The sequence below is a fragment of the Cibotium barometz genome, chromosome 13 (genome assembly GCF_041138505.1).
Source record: "Cibotium barometz isolate CiBa-2024 chromosome 13, ASM4113850v1, whole genome shotgun sequence".
Lineage (NCBI taxonomy): Eukaryota > Viridiplantae > Streptophyta > Polypodiopsida > Cyatheales > Cibotiaceae > Cibotium > Cibotium barometz.
In genome coordinates, this window is record NC_141058.1 from 34,540,616 (window position 1) to 34,561,036 (window position 20,421).

The 20,421-nt window shown below is 42.0% G+C and overlaps 1 protein-coding gene across 1 annotated transcript; it reads left to right on the forward strand.

Annotated features, from left to right (window-relative positions):
* The first annotated feature begins 1,276 nt into the window (after nucleotides 1-1,276).
* Nucleotides 1,277-13,780, forward strand: LOC147632633 (glutaredoxin-like). The gene is made up of 5 exons (XM_086807436.1): nucleotides 1,277-1,669; nucleotides 7,403-7,476; nucleotides 11,855-11,926; nucleotides 13,029-13,055; nucleotides 13,239-13,780. The coding sequence occupies exons 1-5, from the start codon at nucleotides 1,374-1,376 to the stop codon at nucleotides 13,307-13,309; spliced, it is 540 nt and encodes a 179-aa protein (XP_086663562.1). The 5' UTR covers nucleotides 1,277-1,373; the 3' UTR covers nucleotides 13,310-13,780.
* Nucleotides 13,781-20,421: the final 6,641 nt, after the last annotated feature.

Sequence of the window (20,421 nt, forward strand, 5' to 3'; positions counted from 1 at the left end):
AGGCCCTTGCAAACAGATCAGAAACTGATCAGAAACAAGTAAACCTTTGATGAATAAAACATTGAAAAACCCTTTCCCAAGAAAGAATATCTGTGACACAACCTTACTATGAAAGACTTCTTCTTGCAGCCACTTACTAACGTCAGCCTTCAGAGGCGGCTTACCAGAGAAAAGCAAAATAGTGATGCAAGCAAACCAATTTCTATTAGCTCAGAGGACACCTTCAAGCATACCTTCCCTCCCCTTGTTGGAGGTCTTTGAGCATGACCAGACACCTCTTTAGCTAACCAACCTGACAACGATTTCTTTCGCTTCCTCTCCTCCTCCACTTGCTCATGGGCTCACTTCATCTCTGCAGCATTCGTCTCCCCCCAACCCCCCCATCCTACCTCTTGTTCTAGTGGCGAGCTCGAGTCCCAGGTCCCCTCCATGCATGTAGCTCATCCACTCCTCGTCGTACTGCTGCATGCGCCTCATACGTGTGAAGTACCCACGTCGCCTTCCCAACTTGCTAAAGGATCACTCTCACTTAACATCACTCGCTTGACAATTTAAAATAGATGGCATATGCTAAAACTTTTCCATTATTGTATTTTTGAAACTTAAAGAATAGGAGTCTACAATGGGTGAATAATGTAAATCATTAATTACTTTGAAAGAGGTTCAAGGTAAAACCTTTGAATTTACAAAGTTAAATGCTTTTGTAAAACGACTCTTTGTCATCAACCGCCATCTCCTTTCTCAACAACTCTACCTTTTTTCTCTCTATCGTGTTGCCTCCAATGCCTCTACACTTAGAACAAATCTTTGCCATGATGTGCTCTTCCCTACTCTCGTAGGGTTATGAATCAAGCAACGACACACACATGCAATCATCAGGCCCCTCTCTCTCGTAGTAGGCTGATAAGAGTCTCTCTCTCTATTATTCAATCTCTCTCCCCCTCTAGGGCCACTCAAATGAGACTGAGACCACTTGTCTCGAAGATGAGCACTGCCTCTCTCTCTCTCCCTTTGTTTGAATAACAAGCCCCTCTCTCTTGCTAGCTGACAAGAGTCTCTTTCTCTTTGTGTCTGTCTCTCTCTCCTCAAACGAGATTGTGACAACCTGTCTCTCAAAGATGAGTGCTGCCTCTCTCTCTCTCTCTTTGTTTGAATCTTTCTCTTCTCCTTCTCTTGTTTGATTTCTCAAGAGGTGCATATCATCTCTCATCATCATCCACCGTGTGTCTCTTGCATAAATATTTTCCTCCATAAAAACTTTGCGAAGCCATTGGTATAATTTTTGGGCCAAACTAGCCAATGAGGGATGAGTTTTTCGTAACGTTCCGACCCAAAATCTTAGGCGCAAGGTGAGAGCGAGAGAGAGAGTGGGAATGGCAGCGTTCGCCTGTATCCCGGCCTTCTTCTCCTGTGCGGCCGCTTCTTCGTCTTCCTCCTCTTCGTCGGCGATCCTCCATGGTCCCCGCCCACTCCTCCTCCTCCCCCCAACGCAGGTCTGCAGATTCCGCCTCTCCGCCCTCATCTCGCCCCCGCAGCAGCAACAGCACCCCTCCTCCCCTTTTTCCGTCCGCGCTATGTCCGTTCCCCCCTCCTCTGGAAAAATTGAGGACCTCCTCAAGGGGAAAAACTCCTTAAACCCCGTCGTTGTGTATTCCAAGACATGGTGCCCGTAAGTACATCATTCTCTCTTGTCTGCTCTACACCAATTAGATAGATGCAGGTGAGTAGATGGACGTACAATGAAACAGTCGTTGGATGTATATATAACGAGGATTGATGACTGTGAAACAGTAATTAGATAGATGAATGGAAACAATCATTGGAAATGTGCATAGTGAAACAATCATTTAGGGATGTACATCACTGGATGGATGAATGAATGGGTGGGATGAATGCATTGCTGGAGGAAGAATTCATCGGACAGAATGGATGGATGGGTGTGTGGGTTTTACAATGACACAGTCATGATATATGGATGGGGTGTATGTACAATGAAAAGAAGATAGATGGGAAAATCAGATGCAGATGATGATTGTCTTTGCACATTCTACGTGGGATAGACGGAACATCTAAGTCTATTTAAATATTTCGTTTATCCCAACCTTGTCTATGCGAATCAAAAACGTACATGAATCCATAGATGTCATGATCTGCATCTGTTTCCGTTCAACTTTACTCCTGCACATGAGTAGATGTGTCATAGCATGCAGTCTTCTGATGCATAAGGTTAGTCCTATTATATGATAATCACACTTTTTGGTTTCTGATCAGGCAGGATCATAACAATTGCAAACTGAATGTGCACATTGCATGCATGCCCGTGTGTTTCTGTACACAAGGGCTTAATGTAGAACACTCGTGCCTATGTGCTAGGGCTCGAGAGAAGAGAAAGAGAAGAGAGCAAGGAAGCAAACATACACAACATACACAAGTGTCTTAAAACTACTGTTTTGTATTATGTACAAGAATGAAGTATTACAACTGAAATTTAATTTCAAATGATGGGTGAGAATGCAAACGGTAGTTTATAGCACAGGGTCTACTGAAGATCTCCTTGGCCAGCCCATGCCTGTAGAGAAACTCTTTGTGGATGCCTACCACTTGGAATTTCGCCCATTTTTCCAGGCATGTATGTATACACACCACTACTGCTGGTTAGGCTGTTTATATGTTGTCAACCTGCTCTAGAGGACATTCCGTGACTGGCTGATTGCCATGTGGCTCAAGCAATTGCCTAAAAACTTGCCTGCCTGTTCTGCGCACCCACCTACATGCTGTCCATGTGTGTGCACCCACCTACATGCTCCATGTGTACCATAGGTGAGGTGTGTACCATAGGTGAGGTGTGTCACACTTGAGGTGGCCAATGTGAGGTTGAAAGCTCTAAGGAGGTGACCAAAGGCATTGATCGAAGGATTAAGAATAGCCCAAAAGGGTTTATACCTTAGAGAAGTAATTGGCCACATGGCAAACATTGGGCAAGAGCGAGAATGGTCTAGCACGTTCTAAAGCCACAAATTGTGGAAATGTATGAATTAGCCTATCTATTAATTATTTTGTGCAAAGCTGATTTTAGAGTTTAATTGACTGCATACCTGTGTTTGGATGATGCTGTATGTTTCAAAAAGTACCCCCATCTAGGCAACATAATTTGCAGGAGAATGTTGTTGAAAAGTTATTAAAGAGTAGGGCATATGTTTGCATTGGTTTTCCCACGTTCTCATGGGCTCTCTCTCTCTCTCTCTCACACACACACACACAGGTGTGCGTGTTGTTAGAATTTGTGCATCTCAAGTGTTGTGGGTTTTGGACCTTTTATTGGCATATTCATATTTTTTCATGTTTGATACAGTTGCGAGGATTTATGCAGGTTGTGGGGCTGTTGTCGGCTAGCTACATGGCCTCCCTATATAATGTCCTCTTCCTCTCATCACTTGTATCCAACTCAGTTCATTCATTCGAAGGCACATTGTTCTACACCATCTACTCGCTAATATTGCCATTGTGAAGCCTCATGCTACATAATAATATGTTCATTGTCTGATGTCTCTCCCTCTCTCCTATGTTTTGCTTCCGCATTGTGAAACTTTATCATGGTATCAATCGCTTAGGTGACAGGCACTACAAGGTGGGTGAGTTTCCTTATTGCAAGAAGTTCAACTTTTTTTGGGAGCTAAAGAAGGCTTGTGTTTTTGCCTACTTATGCAGTATAAGGCTGTGTTTTGTGCAATTATCCAGGCGGCTGCATTTTCCTGATCACTTAGTGGCTACGTTTTTTTTTTGGCTGCTACGTTTTCATCCAGAAGGCTGCGTTTTCACATGGAGATTGGTAGTAGAGTGTTGAGACCATCGGTGGCACAAAGGCTTGCTTGCAGAGGTGTGCTATTGCTGTGGATATGGATTCCCTCTTGGAGGAGGCATCTATCCTTGTTTCTCAAGAGCAAGTAAGGTTCCCTCCTAGTGGACATGATCAGGCACTTGCTACAGTGCAACAGACAGGATGGGGTCACTACTACTCTCGTGGAAAGCAGGTTCATTTGGCCAAGGATTGCAAGACCAAAGGTATAGCCCAGGCCAGGACCTAGATGGTCAACTTCTATAGTTATATATTAAGTTCTCCCCCATGTGCCTCCGGCTAGAGGAGGTTTGTGGGCGGGAGAGGGGGTTGTTAGTAGCTCCATTTGTGGTGCATGGGAACCGTGAGTTGAAGTTCCAAGCATTAAAATATCTCACGAGACAAGTTCATTATTTTTGGAGCTGTGTTCCAAGTCTATGGCTTAGTGTAGCAGAGATTATGGACTGGATGAGTTCCAAGTTCATTGTTCGAGGTTTTCTAGTGCGTGATATGTTCATAGTCCACTGTTGAGGTGATTGGAGTTCACTCCACACTTGGGGTGGAAATTCAGAGCTAAGCAGATTTCTTTGCTGTTCAGGGTGGCATTTTGTTTTGAAGAGATAGGTTGGCAAGTGCAGCTTCCGCGGTATATTCAGTATCCGACCGGGTCCATGGTTGCATCTTCTTCATCAGTTTTCTTCTTCCAACTTTTGCACACTATGAGTTGTAGAGGGGGTGTTAGAATTTGTGCATCTCAAGTGTTGTTGGTTCTGGACCTTTTATTGGCATATTCATATTTTCTCATGTTTGAACCAGTTGTGAGGATTTATGTAGGAGGAAACTCATAAGTGTGGCCAGCCCAAATGTGAAAGGGGACAAAAAGGAACTTGAAAAGTTGTAAGGTTTTTAAACCTTTGATGATTTAAAGGCTTATTTTTATTGTGAAAAGCATGTGTTTTTAATCCTTGCTTTTGGCTTTTTGAGAAAAGCGATCTGAATCGCATATTTATAAAAAGCACGTATGGCTACAGGCGGCGGGTGGTGCTGTTGCACAGGGGCCAGGTGACAGGAGCTGCTCTGCCACCGCCAGAAGCTGCTGCACATATGGCTACATACAGGCGGGTGGTGCTGCTGCTACCGCTGTCGCTAATGTTTCTTTTGCCGTCTGACCGCCAGATGCTGCTATGCATGGTGCTGTTGCTGCTACTGTCGTCGTCGGGTACAACTGCCGCCACCGAGTACAGTTGCCGCTGCCGGGTACAGCTGCCGCCGTCGGGTACAGCTGTTGCTGCTGCTGCCACTGTTGTTACTGCTGCTATTGCCGCCGCCAGGTATTGTTGCTGCTGCTGCCACTGTTGTTACTGCTGCTACTGCCGCCGCCAGGTATTGTTGTTGCTGCTGCTGCCATTGGTTGCTGTTGCTGCTGGGCACTGTCAGGGGGCTGAGCGCATGGCTACAGCCAAATGGATTGCTGCCGGCGCATGGATATCAAGAGTGCTATATGCATGGGCTGCCAGCATCCAACAACCAGATAGGTGGGCAGCCAGGCAAGCTATCAGTTAGGTGGACAGCTAGTTGGGCAGTCAGATGCACGCTAGGTGTGGGAAAGCGGTGTAGAGGATGGGCACACAGCAATGAATTTGACGAGGTACTGGTGGTCGTGGAGCAGGTTACTTGCATGTGACAGCTAGGCGGACGGGTTTTCTTGCATCATGGAGCAGACCGCATCGCTGAGGCATCTCCACAGCCAGATTGGACAGGCTTAGACTAGCATGATGGAAGCGGGTCTATGGGTTTTTGGCATCGTGATTGATGGTGCATATGTGGATTTATCTGTCATGGAAACAAGACATTGGTCTTTCGTGAAGAAACAGGACTTTGGTATCGAGGATACACGACTATGGTTTATGGATACATGTCTATGGTTTATCGGATACAAGTCTCTAGTTTCGTGTGGAAAGCATGTCTCTAGATTCATGTGAACAGGTTTTAGTTTTCTCGAGGTTACACGCAAGCTGACTGTAGGAAGGACATGGTTTGGTACAGCCCTACTGCTGTCTGGGAAAGGGTTCGTGAGATCCATGGTTGAGATGGAGAAGACCTTTTCAAACAGGGAGGTGTCGTATAGGTGTGCGGCGTGCCTTCTCTATGGAATGCTTTGCTGTAATAGCGAGAGATCTTATTTTGAAAGTCTTGGGTGAAAAGCTAAAAGGAATCCAATTGGTAGAGGATTCGACAAGAAGTACTTTATACTCATATTTGATCAAGTAAAGAAATACCGCAAGGGGCGCCACTACGTTTTGGGGCCAATCGGTGTCCTTGTACTATTTGCATCAGCACTCTAGCTCCCTTGTTTGTTTTCCTTTTTTAGGTTCCCATGGATGATGAAGTGTTTTGTGTGCGAGTGTTTGTTCCACCGCCCGTCAGATTTCTGAAGGCCGGTTTCAGACCTGATGCTCTGGGTCAGGGACTTCTGGCTTGCAGAATGGATCGAGCTCTCTCGCTAAGAACTCCTTAATGTCGTAATAGAGGAACTGTTGTGGGCAATGGATTATGATGTGGATGTGTGCACCACAAAGAAATCTGTGATGGCTCTCTATGAGGTGTCCTATTGGAGCTGGGGCTGTCTCTGAGTATGCTGTCTCAACACTACATCCTTGTGTCATCTGAGCTCCATCACATATGATCCATATGATGGCACGGAAGTGTAGGGAATGGGACGATGGCGACGATGAGTCTCTAGTGAGTCACATATGATCCATATGATGGCACGGAAGTGTAGGGAATGGGACTTGAGCCTGGGATTTGTGGGTAGGAGTTGGATGGGGAAATTTGGGCATGTTCCTGGATTCATCTGGGTATATCTTTATGCCGTATTAGTGGACATGCAAATTTCACATTGTGAAGTTTTCGTTCAAGTTGTAGCCAGTTGATATTGTGTTAATTCTTTCTATCTTTAGTGGTGCCCTATCAACTACCTTTTGTTGTAATAATTCTTTCTATTTGATATGATCTTTAGTGCTAGACTTCATTATGGTTGAGTCTGCCTTGTATCTTTGGAGCTCTGAGAGAAACTCAGTACACAGACCTTTGTATGAATGTATGCTCTCATGTGTGTGTGTGTGTGTGTGTGTGTGTGTGCATGGGGTGTGTGTGTGGGAGCATATATTGATACAAAGTTCTACACCCACTATTGGGCATTGATGACATTAGTGGGGATGTTGTAGTATCTAGTCCATACTTTGCATGATGGAGTTGATGGTTTATGGTCTTGTGGATGACTACCATGAGATTATAAATTACACTTTCTTATAAGGTGAATTTGGGCATGTTCTTGGATTTATCTAAGTATATAAATGTCTATAGCTGCACTCCATGTGTGTGTGTGTGTGTGTGTAGGGAATGGGACTTGAACTTGGGATCAATGGGTAGGAGCTGGATGGGGAAATTTGTATAGTTGCACTCCACACGTCTCTTTGTGTACGTATGTGCACACGCTCACACACATGGAGAGAGAGAGAGAGAGAGAGAGAGAGAGAGAGAGAGAGATTTTGTTTGTGCATGTAGATATTGCGGAAGGGTGAAAGGCTTGTTCAATGAGCTTGGAGTGAAGCCTTTTGTTGTTGAACTTGATGAACTTGGTAAGCTTTGTAACCTTATTTTGGTGGATGTTGTTTCAATGGAATAATAACATTGATAGGTGGATGTGAGTCAAAGATTTCAATTTGTAATAATGTTTGGGCTCCATGAGGAGAAAGCTTGAAGGGTGTTCTTAATGGTTGGAATTGAGGGCCAATCTTATAGAGGGTATGCTTGCTTTCTTGTCTTTGTTGTTAGAGGTTTTTTCTAAAACATTTTCCTGCTACCCAAGGCAACCATTGGGGGTGATTGCTTGCCTTAATCCACACTTATCTTAGAGTATGCCCATCAAGAAAATGGGAATGAGCAACACTGCATTAGGAGTACCCCCTCAGCTCTTGACATGGAATTTCATTTATCAGAAAATTAGCAAACATTGGGCTTTTTACCAGAAGGGGTGAACATCATCATGGCCTTGTGCTCTTTCATGGATGGTACGATTATTGGATGAGGACACCATGAGATAGAAGCTCTTTACAAGAACCTAAGGTGCGGGTGAAAAACGCCGGATCTTTCCCACAGTACTTCGGCAAGGCAACTCAAGTCCACAATCTGCAAAGATCTCCCAAAAACTGTCCAAAGACAGTCCAAAAACAGCCCTTCCCGTGTATTGAAGCACCTAACTCCCTCTTCTCTCATCTAGTGGACTGAAGCAGCCGATTCTTTCTTCTCTCACCCGATGGACTGAAGCGCCCAATTCTTTCCTATCACCTGGTGGACTGAAGTGAAAGCCTTTGAATCTCTCTCCTCTCATCCGGTAGGCTGAAGTGCCCGAACTGCTCTTGTAAACATATAATATGCGGTTGCATTTTATATACATAACTGCAAAAAAGCCTCCATTTATTTATGTCATAGAGTCCTTGCACATTGTATGAAAGACATTCTAACGGTACAGAGTGATGCTGGGGGGAGGGGGAGTTGCGCAAGGGCCATGCTGGGGATGGGGGGGACTGAGGGCTATGCATAGGTGATGCAAGGGGGGGGGGGGGGGGGGGGGGGGGGAAGCTTGATACATGGCTATGTGGTTTGATAGACATGTATAAACCTGATTTTGGAGACAATTGATGTAGGTAGCTAGTTTCTCCTTCATTTATTTTCAAGTGTGGAAATGTCCGAAGTAGGGAGGAATGTACCTATCACTAACCCATGGGGTTAGGGACTAGTCCAACAAGTTCGGGGGGCCGTGGGATTGGGAAAAGTAGGCAGATTCAGGTGGCTAAGGTTCAGATTTAATAAGTCCAAGGTTATTGGCTATTTATGATTGGACTATTATTTATAGCAGCAATAAGCACTATATAAGTGAGTCTCGGGTAACGGGTTATTATCGATTCATTGTGATTTGGAGTTGGACCAAGAGGCTTACTGTCATGTGGATACCACCTGGACATGGCACTTTTCCAAGGTTGACCCCTGTTTGGCAGCATATTTAGGTCATCTACAGGCTTAGGTATGCACAGAAGAAGGTCTAGGAGGCTGGACAGCTGCCAGCCAAAGGATGGAAGCCCACACGTGTGATATATATATATATATATATATATATATATGTATGTATGTATGTATGTATGTATTTGTCCTTTGTTCTAACCGATAGGTAGTCGGTTTGTTTATGGGCATGAAAAGAGCCTATATAAGGCAAGACCAAGGTTTCATTTGAGGAGATCTCTCTCTCTCTCTCCTATTGGGAGTTCAGTCATAGATAGACTAGGTAGGTCAAGAGTCACCTTTTGGGGTAGGCCAAAGGCCATAGATTTTGTACAAGACTATTACATCTTGTTGTAATATATGGTATATTGAAGACATAGCTTTTTCTCTCTCCTCTCTATCTCTTCTCTATGTGTTTTGCATCTACATGTTCCTATGAAAGGCACTTAAGAAGACACAAAGCTTCCATGCATGTGACTTTGGTATCAGAGCATCAGGCTGAGCAAGGCTAAGTGTTGATGGTGTTCCAAATGAAGGTGCACAGTCCAAGGAAAGTAACACATACCTGGTAGAAGATCCCATGGGGCTGGTCAGTGTCAACAAGACCCAAGGGAATGGAAGCCCCAATAGTCGGATGTTATTTGAGGCATACCAAGAAAGGCCTTGAGAAAAACAGTTCTAAGGGATAATGATCATCTAACGGGTGGAGCAAAGATGTCCGAATTAATCCTCAAGAAGGAAACTAGAAAGTGTTCACATGAAGGCAAGAGGACAAAGTGGAACAAATGCGTAGATCTATACCAGACTTTGGAAAAATTCAGAGTATGGCAAGGTTTGCAGTAAGAAGGTTGCCAAGAAGGAAGGATGATAATGGCAGCCCCAATAGTCGGATGTTATTTGAGGCATACCAAGAAAGGCCTTGAGAAAAACAGTTCTAAGGGATAACGATCATCTAACGGGTGGAGCAAAGATGTCCGAATTAATCCTCAAGAAGGAAACTAGAAAGTGTTCAGGGACAGGGCATGAAGGCAAGAGGACAAAGTGGAACAAATGCGTAGATCTATACCAGACTTTGGAAAAATTCAGAGTATGGCAAGGTTTGCAATAAGAAGGTTGCCAAGAAGGAAGGATGATAATGGGAGTCCATGAAGAGACAAAGGGATGATGCGAGTCATCCAAGGTTAAAGGTTGGAATTCTGTCATCAAGTTTAGTAGGAGCATGCCACATGGACATGGCACTTTTCCAAGGCTGACCCCTGTTTGGCAGCAGATTTAGGTCATCTATAGGCTCTAGGTAGGTCAAGAGTGACAGAGTCACCTTTTTTGGGGTAGGCCAAACTTCCAAAGGCCACACATTTTGTACAAGACTATTACATCTTGTTGTAATATATGATATACTGAAAACACAGCTTTCTCTCTCCTCTCTCTCTTCTATGCGTTTTGCATCTACATGTTCTTATGAAAGGCACGTACGGCCGAAAAGAGACACAGAGCTTCCGTGCATGTGACACTTACTCTTGCCATGGACATGGCAGCTGACTGGCATGGACTCGTGGGAGTGGAACCTTAGCCACTGGACTGGGGGAGGTTTGTGGATGCAAACATATGGTTGCGTGGTGAGCATGCTTGCACCTCTTTTATTTGGTTTCTCTAATTTTGTTTATGCCTGTGTATTAGGTGATCCTTGGGAGGATGTGAAGTCCTTCCCTGAATCTCCCTAAACACAGCTGAAAACTAAGGTTGTTCTTGACTCTTAAACCAAATCATGAAGTAACAGGCTAGCTCACCTCCCAACCACGACTGGCATCCATAGATCTCCCTTGAGCCAAGGGTAGGGCTCCTTGCACAATCCCGTAGGCCCGTGTCTAACTCCGGCGTCCTATACCACCATTGTCTGCTTGTAGGCCTTCGACACGCTAACCTATGTACTCACCATGTGCGTGGCACGAGCATGTATGCTCTCTTGGTCCAAGTCAGACTGTTAGTGGTGCATTTGCACAACTATATCTCAATAATAATCAAAGCCTCACTTATATAGTGATAACTATGCCGTAAATAACTTGCTATAAAAGGCCATTAAGCTTGTTTCATTAATCCAAGAACCCTAGCCAAGTATTACCTTGTTAATCCTTAATCCCGGGGCCTCCTAAGCCCGCTGGATTAGTTCCCTAATCCATAGAGTAGTGTCTGGTACATAACAGAGGAGTCCCTCATAACCTCACATTGAGAGCTTTCTGTTTCTGGCGTTTCTCTTCCTCTAGTGTGGCATTCATCACTGCATTTTGAGACTCTATGGGGGTTGATTTTTGCTTCTCCACAACCTCTGCATTTAGAGGTGGCTGCAATATCTTCCTGGAGATCCTTTTTGTTCTGTTCAACCTCATGTGCGAGGGAGGCCTGCATGCCTATTTTGCTCTCTTCTAGCTGTTTACCCATTGAATCTCTCAGTGTATCTAATTCCTTCCGGAGTTCAATGAGTCTGAACATTTATGTTCAGCCTTCCAAGCTGCCTGCATTACATCCATACGCATGCATGCATGATTGCATCACATCCTTCATCGTTTGCAATTCTGTCTGCATGTGCATATGCATTTCAGTTTTCCAACTTTTGTGTATGGCATACAGGTCAAGCTGTGTATGTTCTATGCAGTCTGAACATTGATGTTCAGCCTTTCAAGCTGCCTGCATTACATACATATGCATGCATGCATCACATCCTTCATTGTTTGCAATTCTGTCTGCATGTGCATATGCATTTCAGTTTTTCCAACTTTTGTGTATGGCATATAGGTCAAGCTGCATCTGAGTTCGCAAAGAAAGAGAGTTATATCATTGTCAAGTAGTACAAGAGTTCCATTGAAAAGACTTTAAGACTAACAGAAACTTAAAAAACTCATACAAAATGAGAGAGAGAGAGAGAAAGAGAGAGAGAGAGAGAGACTTGTGATGTTCTTGCAGCTGATGAGGTGGAGGTTCAAGCAGCTTTGCAGAGGCTCACTGGACAATCAACTGTGCCAAATGTGTTCATTGGTAAGTCATGATGAGGATATGCTTGTGCACTTCCATATATGCCTCTTGCAAAAGTAGGCTCTACAGTTACAAAACACGGTACTTTTTTATGGCTCTGATGTTGATGAGGTACTGTGGTGGTAAAACTAGACTTTTCCTTTGGGAAAGCAATATGGTGTCTACATGCATATGTTGCCTCCCTTGGATTAAAATCTCTCTTGTCATTGTTAACTAGTGGTGTGTCCTGCATCTTTGCATCATAGTTGTCACGGTACGAAAATACGATACCGTACGGGAATTTTGGTACGATATGAAATTTTCGGATACCGTACGATAAAATATGGTTTTTTTTTTAACACTTACAAACTATGGAGCTTCAAGCTTGAATGTGAGGGAAGGTTGTTTTGGGGGGGGCGGGGGGGGGGGGGGGGGGGGTCGTACCGTACGATATCTACAGTAATGCACCATACGAACCGTACGGTACGAATAGGTTCGTACCAGTACGAGAAAAAACCATGCTTTGTGTGTATAGAACCAAGAGGCTAGCCCATTGTCAATCAAATGGCTAATTTCGCACTGCAACTTGGGCCCTTTAGATAAAATCTGAACCTCTGTAAACATGTGCTCTGGCTAGCATGTCTTCCTGCAGAATCCCTTATCTTTTCTGATTCTTCCTCTGATAGCTACGTCACAGTCATACATTTCCTCCCTTGGCAGGTAAACCCTTGTATTTTGTATTTTCACCTTGCCCAGATTGATTCATAATTGACAACCGCCTTCCCACACTGGTGCATCCTAAACACGTATGATCCTTATCATAAAGTTTCCTTGTACACAGTTCCTTGTTTCTTGTAGATGTCAGGACATCCACATGAGGAAACTTAGCCCTTTCCCTTTGCTTCTTCAGATCTTCAGAGCACTCCACTCAGGTAAGGTATCAAGGGGGGGTGAGTAGGGACCAAGTGCTCTTTCCTGTTTAAGCCTGCTAACATCCTCCTGTTTGTAGCTCATCTAACAGAGTATCTCATCCTGCTTCAATGTCTGTCTCGTTTACTTCTTCTTTTTTCTTTGGTGATGCACCATTTTATTTAATACATTGACTGTTTCTGTTCTATGTGCTCAGGAGGCAAGCATATTGGTGGATGCGATGGTGCGTGTCCTATAACCACTTGGTTTTTGGGTAGACGAGATATTTACGTTTTTTGTTTGTCCTTTTGTGTGTGTGTGTGTGTTGGGGGGGGGGGGGGTGTTTGCCCTAGATAACAGGCAGCAAAGTCTTGTCCTTCAACAAGCTGCAATTTGTGACTTTTCTATTCCTTGCAACTTATTGCAGATACCATGGCTTTGCATCAGAGGGGAAAATTAATTCCTTTGCTGAAAGAAGCTGGAGCCAACATTTCTTAAGGCCGGTTCATAAAGAAGTGACTTTGAAATGACAGTTCAGGTTGATGTGAAAAGCTGTGCTGAAAATGTCTGGCTTCAGCAGTAGTTTTGTTGTTGGTGTGTGTTTAACATATACACTCTGCTCTTGGTCCACTTCTATCAAGGCCAGCGGACTAAGATATCCTGGCTGGACTGTCAGGGCAATGTTTAGGATTGGCTAAAAAGTGTCCACAGTTCAAAGCCCCTCCACCCCTCCTCCTTTACTTTCAACCTACTGATTTTCCTTTCCTCCAGTGCAATAACTACAAGTGTGAACCTGCTCAGCTCCAATCACAAACCTGCTCACTTAGATGTATGAATAGTTGAAGCTCTGGAGGGGCGTGTCTGAAGCCCCCCTTGTTTGCTCAAATGATAATACTTTGAAAGTTCCCCTGATGTTTGAAAATACCACATGCTAATAATTTGTTTGAAACGCTTCCCAAAGTAGTCAAATTTTGTCATTTGGAACAGCTTTGCTGTACGCCCCCTTTTAAAGCAGTTATCGAGTGACCCATGTTAGCAATATTGAGCTCCTTTCTGCAGGTTAGACAAAACCCAGTTACAAATAAGTTGTTTAGTGAATTTTTGGAGTAGGTGATTTCATCTAGTCTTGATGGTAGGGATCCACCCATCAACGCACTTGATGGCAGCAACATTTGGTGGAAGTGCTAAGTGTGTAGTAAGAATCAGTTTCATGAGTTAAAAGCTTCTTTATGCAGGTTAGACAGAACTAAGATGTTTAGTGAATTTTTGGAGCAGGTTGTCTCATCTAGTCTTGATGGTAGCGATCCATCCACCAACACACTTGCTGACAGGAACATTTGGTGGAGTGCAAAGTGTGTAGTAAGAAAGATTCTACACCCACTATTGGGTAGTGATGACGTTAGTGGGGATGTCGTAGTATCTAGTCCATACTATGCATAATGGAGTTGATAGTTATAGTCTTGTGGGTTGACTACCATGAGTATATAACATGCACGTTCCTAAACGGTGAATTTGGGCATGTTCCTAGATTCATCTAGGTAAATAAGAATCAGCATCATGCAATTAAAGGAGTGTGTAGTAACAACCGCCTCTCAATAGCCACAAGGACAACATCCACATAGGCAACAAATTTACACAAGGTACAAAACAATCTTCCAAGCTATGGCTCCCTTCATGTAGATACAATGACTTAATCAGAGGAGTTGTCATAGGTGGGGAGTAAGCCTAGTGGTAGAGCTCTGGCTTTTTGAAGTTGGGTGCATGGCTACAATACTAGAACCGCCCCCCCCCCCCCCCCCCCCCCATAACACGTGCACACTTACACGCACGCACACACATGCACACAATTATGTTGGTGTGCTTGGTGCTCATGCCCTTGCCTAGGTGTGGGATATTCAAGACATGAACCTCCTCATAGTTTTAAAAAAATAGAGTTTTTAGGAATATATTATAGATCGCACTCTTATCAAAAAGATTGTGGCATTATAAGATGTCAATCAAATTTTCCACAAGAGCAAGTGAGGATGGGAGATAAATTGTTGTTGTAAGGATGCAATGAAGAAAGAATTTGTAGAGTTGCGTGGGTAGGAGTGGGAGGGTCTAATGGGTGATCACCAAAAAAGAAGAGAAGTTGACATAAGAGGACGCCACATTGAAGGCACATGCAACCATCCTTTTTGTGTGCATGCGTTCGTGCAAGAAATTAGGAATCATGCCATTTTTGTTGTAGCCCTTCGGCAATGTTGGTGCCTTTCAAGAAGGGGTATTGGGTTTGAATCTACCAAACTCCGAGAAAGAAGGTATTGGCATCTACATTCAATACCCACTTACCTTAAAAATAAATTAAAAAACAACATTATAAATGTACATCACATGCGGTTGCTATCAACAAACAACTAAACCTAGTTTTTTTTGGAAAGCATGATTGAATCCATTTGTTAATGTAAAGTACTTTTATACTTGAAGTGTGTTGTAGCCAAGTGTAATACATATATAAACACCACAAAAGACTAGTGCACTAGCACAATAGGTTGTCATGTAACCATAGCACCTAGTTTTGTGGAAGTCTTGTAGTCAATTGCCAGACAGCCACTATGTATCCTACTTTTAGTGATTCATTGATACCAGCTCTCAAAGTTAAAAACCTCGAGGAAGAATTGAGACACGCATAAAGGGGAGAGAGAGAGAGAGAGAGAGAGAGAGAGAGAGGAGGGGGAGAGGGGTTCGACATATTGCGAGGGCTAAAGTCTCCCTCTTGCATAGCTAGATCCATCGTGTGAGCTCACCCATAAGAGAGGGATGCATTTGATAGAACCCCAAAAAGAAACTTGCTAAAATAATCTAAAGCCTAACTTTAATTATTGACTCATTGACTCTTAAACATGCCAAAAGTGGAATGTATGGTTGTTTTGTGAGGTTGGTTTGCTTGGCTCCCATAAACATCTTTTATTGATAGTGTATAGCATCACACTCCATGTATCACACAAAAACAAAATAGGTGTAAGCCTTCAAACAAAAACATGAAAAAGAATCAACATATTGTCAACATGATGCATTTGAATATAATTAATGTGCAAAAGAATATGCAAATTGTATATAACAATGATGTGTTTAACATGTAGATGTATAACATACATGCAAAGACCAAACTCCAAAAGATACACACATTAGTATGCATACGTAGTATTATAGGAAGATGCATCAAACTAGGAAGGATTCACACATGATATCCAGACCAAGATTAGAAGAGGCAACCAAGTAAGATACATAAATGGTATATATAGAGAGATCAAACCAAGTATACATAGATAAAATAATGCAAGTAAATGCACATGCTCTATATATGTAGATGTATAGTATGCATGGCAACATATATGGCAATGGTGCACAATCCAGTAAGAAACTAAAGAGATGGGAAGATTCTACCTCATAGCCACTAACAAGAAAATCTTTAGCCTTTTTCGATTATTGCTTTGATCATTGAATATAGAAGACGTGACATACAATCTATGCACATCAACATATTAACTAATATCAATTGTTGATGAAGTTAATCGTTTTGACTATGGTAAATGCTCTTGTGCATATGAGTGTGAAAAAAGAAGACCGTACACAAGGTATGGCAAGGAGGTTGCACAAGTCTTCCCTTAAAATTATAATCATAGAAGAATGTGTCATTCCTTTGTTTACATGAATGCTTCCAGTGTTGAAAGTGGAGGATAGTCTTAGGATAGTGTAGTGTTATATATCTACATAGCATGTGACTATGTACTTACATGGTGTGCATCTCCAACATGCCTCATTATGGCTATGAGAAACTTCTAAGTTTTGGAACTGTTCTTGTTGACCAGGCTGAACTTCTCACTGGGGGCCAAGTGTCATTTTTCAAGCTTACATCATAGGTAGTGGTGTAAAGTACAATGGAGGAAACTCTCATTTTGCAATGTCTATCGTAGTCCAAAAAACCGCATAGCCAACAAAATTTAATTCATTGGTCTACTTCAAGAATGATCTTAAAACAACATGATGGCAAGTAAGGACATGTAATTTCTATAGTCTACTAAGCTTCTTACATGTAGAAAATGCACATCAACCTATGATAGGAGACCTTTCCAAGTTTGATGGAGACCATCATTTGTCTCTATTCTGGTGATGACTTATGCTCATGGCTACCAAAACATCTCTTTGAATTCATCAACACATGCATCTTTTAGAGTCTTTGGCTGACCATGTCATAGCTCTTCGTTATGCCCTACATCCTTCCGTAGTAAAGCTCTTAATCTCCTTCAACACAATTAGCTTATGTAATGCTATTATGCCCTGCATCCTTCCCTAGTAAAGCTAATCTAATGCTACATCCTTCCCTAGTAAATCTCCTTCTAACACAATTAGCAGCTTATACATTCATTTCCCACAACTGATCTAATGTGGTTGCCTCATGATTAGGAAACAGGAATTCCTAATCATGAGATGTGAAGGCTTAAGAAACTTATAGAAAACAAACCCAACACCAAGAGTAGCTAGGGTTTGTTGAGATCATTAATCACAGGCTGAGGCACATGTATCAATAGACGCCCTCCGATCGATAAGATAATCAGTTGTGTCTCCTCCTCAAACACAGCATGTAAAAGCATGTGCTAATTCTCTTAATCAATACACCCTCTCTAATCAAACATAGCTTTGTCAAAAGCAAAGGCAGTTTTGAAGCCAGAAAGAGACGGTTGTCTGTTAAGGGTTTTTATTTTCTTTCCCGCGATGGTGATGGTCAGTTGGATCACTTCAAGCGCATCTTGTCTTTGTGGTCTTTTCTAACAAAAAGAAGCATGCATATGGCGAGGTCGCTACATTTGGTGACATAAATTTGATCACATAAATTTGATCATGGATCTATTGCCATGGGTTAGGACACTAGTGGTCCTTTCCTTAGATTCTCTCAAGTCTCTCAGGTTACACTGGGTGCTACGAGGGTATCCCCCAATTGTGATCACATATAATCCTCGTGGGCCCTACTGAACTAAGAGCTTTGTTTTAGCAAGTCTAAGATTTACAAGAAGCTAGAGTTGCTCTTGGGGAGCATTAGTGGTGGTGGATCTCCCCAGATTATTTTTTAGAACGAAGAAAGAAAGACATTCATATTTTATTAGAGCTTGGCTATTACATAATGTCCACCCTTTGGCTAAACAGGGACATCCGTGAGGCTATTGTGCCATGAATTGGTATCCTGGGTGACCCCATATCAAAAACTAGCTACCTGGTGTGATTGGTATAGCTTCAAACCATGCTTGATGATGGGTGTATTCTATCGAAGTGTAACAAGTAGTACTATGCTTGACGACTATATGTTGTCGAAGTGAAACAAGTGGACTACACTAGACAACTGCATGATCTAAGTGTAACAATTGGTTTATGCAAATGATATGCCATGCTAGATAATGAGTATAGTGATATTCTCATTGAAGTGTAGCAAGTAGTAAGACACGCCATGCTAGATGATGTGTATAATAATACTCTTATCGAAGTGGAGTCTATGTTGTGTTTGTGCCTATCAACGTTTCATATTGGGATTAATTGTTGTGCTAGTAATTAATTAGAATAACTAATGTATTTACATTTGTGAGATAGGTGATAAGCAGTGTGTGTGTTATACGTGGAGGATCTTGTCTATATCATCTCAGATTATTATTATTTCATATGAGTTATTTTGTTGGCCATGTGTCAAATGTGTCAAATGATTGTTCAAATAAGTTATTTTGTTGGCCATGTGTCAAATGATTGTGCATATTATTTTATGTGCGCTTGTGCGTGGCGTTGCTATTTTACTAGCACGTGTGTCAGATGAGTTTTGGGTATTTTACATTTCGTGTGTGAACAAGCTTTAGTGCTTGAGTTATTTTTGTAAAAATGAAAAAACAAGCCCTATTTTTATGCGCACAACTATTATGAGCTCTTTGGGCTATATATTTAATACGATTCCCAAAATACTCAAATGGTAAAAGAGAAGTTGCACACATGAGGGGGGAGATTGCACCCAATAGTGTGTTGATGGTGATGTTTACTCTATCTCATGTTTAATGTTATGCTTTAATCTTGTCAATTTGATTCAAGTCTATGCTTTGTTCCTTGATGTGCATATGAGTTTGATTAATTCTTCAAGAAGTACATGAGGTCTCGTGATAGTGGTATCTGAGTTATGGGTACTTATACTTGAAGAAAAAAGAGAAAAATCAAAATCTTGATTCTTGGTTGAAGTTTTTGCTGCAAAGGAAACTTGAGAATTAAATTTTGAAGGGTTGTCGTAAGGCTTCAACAATTATTCTCACTGCCGTGGAGTCCTTATTTGGCGAGAAGAAGCACAAGAATCAAGAGAGTCAAGGACATATTGTGGAAGACCTTTGGGCACAAGGGTCTCTTGGCACTTGTGGATTTTTCTTTTCATAGCACAACTTGAACGAGCTTCCGACTTCTTACAAATTGTGGGTGAAAGCTAAGTATTATCATTATTTTAGCAATTTTCATTTTTACATTTAAAATTTGTACCTTTTATCTATCTACATCTCTCTTTCATCATGAATCCTCTACCCCCAACCATTCAAGAGAAAATTCACTCACTCCAAAACCAGATTCGAATTGAGAAAAAGTTGAGAATAGATTTAGAGGATAGGTTATCCTGCAAGAAGAGGCATAGAGGTGCTAGTAATGGTGAATCTTCAAACTTTGATGGTGACCAAATTCAGAGAATTGTGCAATCTAGAAAAGAAAAGAAAATTAGCGCAAAGCTTTCACCTTTCAAAATTTTGATTGCAAGAAGGATGCTTGCATACTACTTTCTTGGCTTAGTCAACTTGATGATTACTTTTCAGGGAAGAAATTCTGTGAGAAGGACAAAATCAATTATGCTACTAATCATTTGGTGGACAATGCAGCTTTATGGTGGAACGTGATTAAAACTAGTAAGCATAAACCTAAATCTTGGAAGAGATTTCAGAATCTCATCAAGAAAAATTTCTTACCTTCATAATACAAAGCTAGGGCCAAACAACGATGGTCCATATTTAGACAACTTAAGAAAGAGAATATATCTGCTTATGTGGATAGATTTTGGCAGACCTTGATACAAATACAGGTAATTGAGAAAATTTGGACCAAGGATCAAAGAAGGATGTTTATAGTAGCAGGTTTGAAAACCCACAATTCAATCAGAAGTGAACATGTTTCGACTGCACTCTCTTAGCTTGGATATTTCCTTAGCCTTAAATTGCAAAAAGAAAAATGGCATTCCAAAGGAAGCAATGACACCGCGGACGTCGACATCAAAGTTTCTGAATCTTAAAACCTCTCAAAGAAAATTTGATAAATCCCTCAATGGCAATAACACATGTATTGATACCAAGGTAAATGAATATCAACAAGCTAATAAAGATGATTCAAAGAAGTGTTTTAAGTGCAACGAGATTAAATATATCGCATCGAATTATCCACGGAAGTCAGAATATTTCACTTGGGATAAATATGATCAATGATGAGACGAAGAAGAAGAATCCTACTATGATGAATCTTTCGACTCCTAAGGTAACATACATATTTCATTTGACCATTTTTATAATAAATTC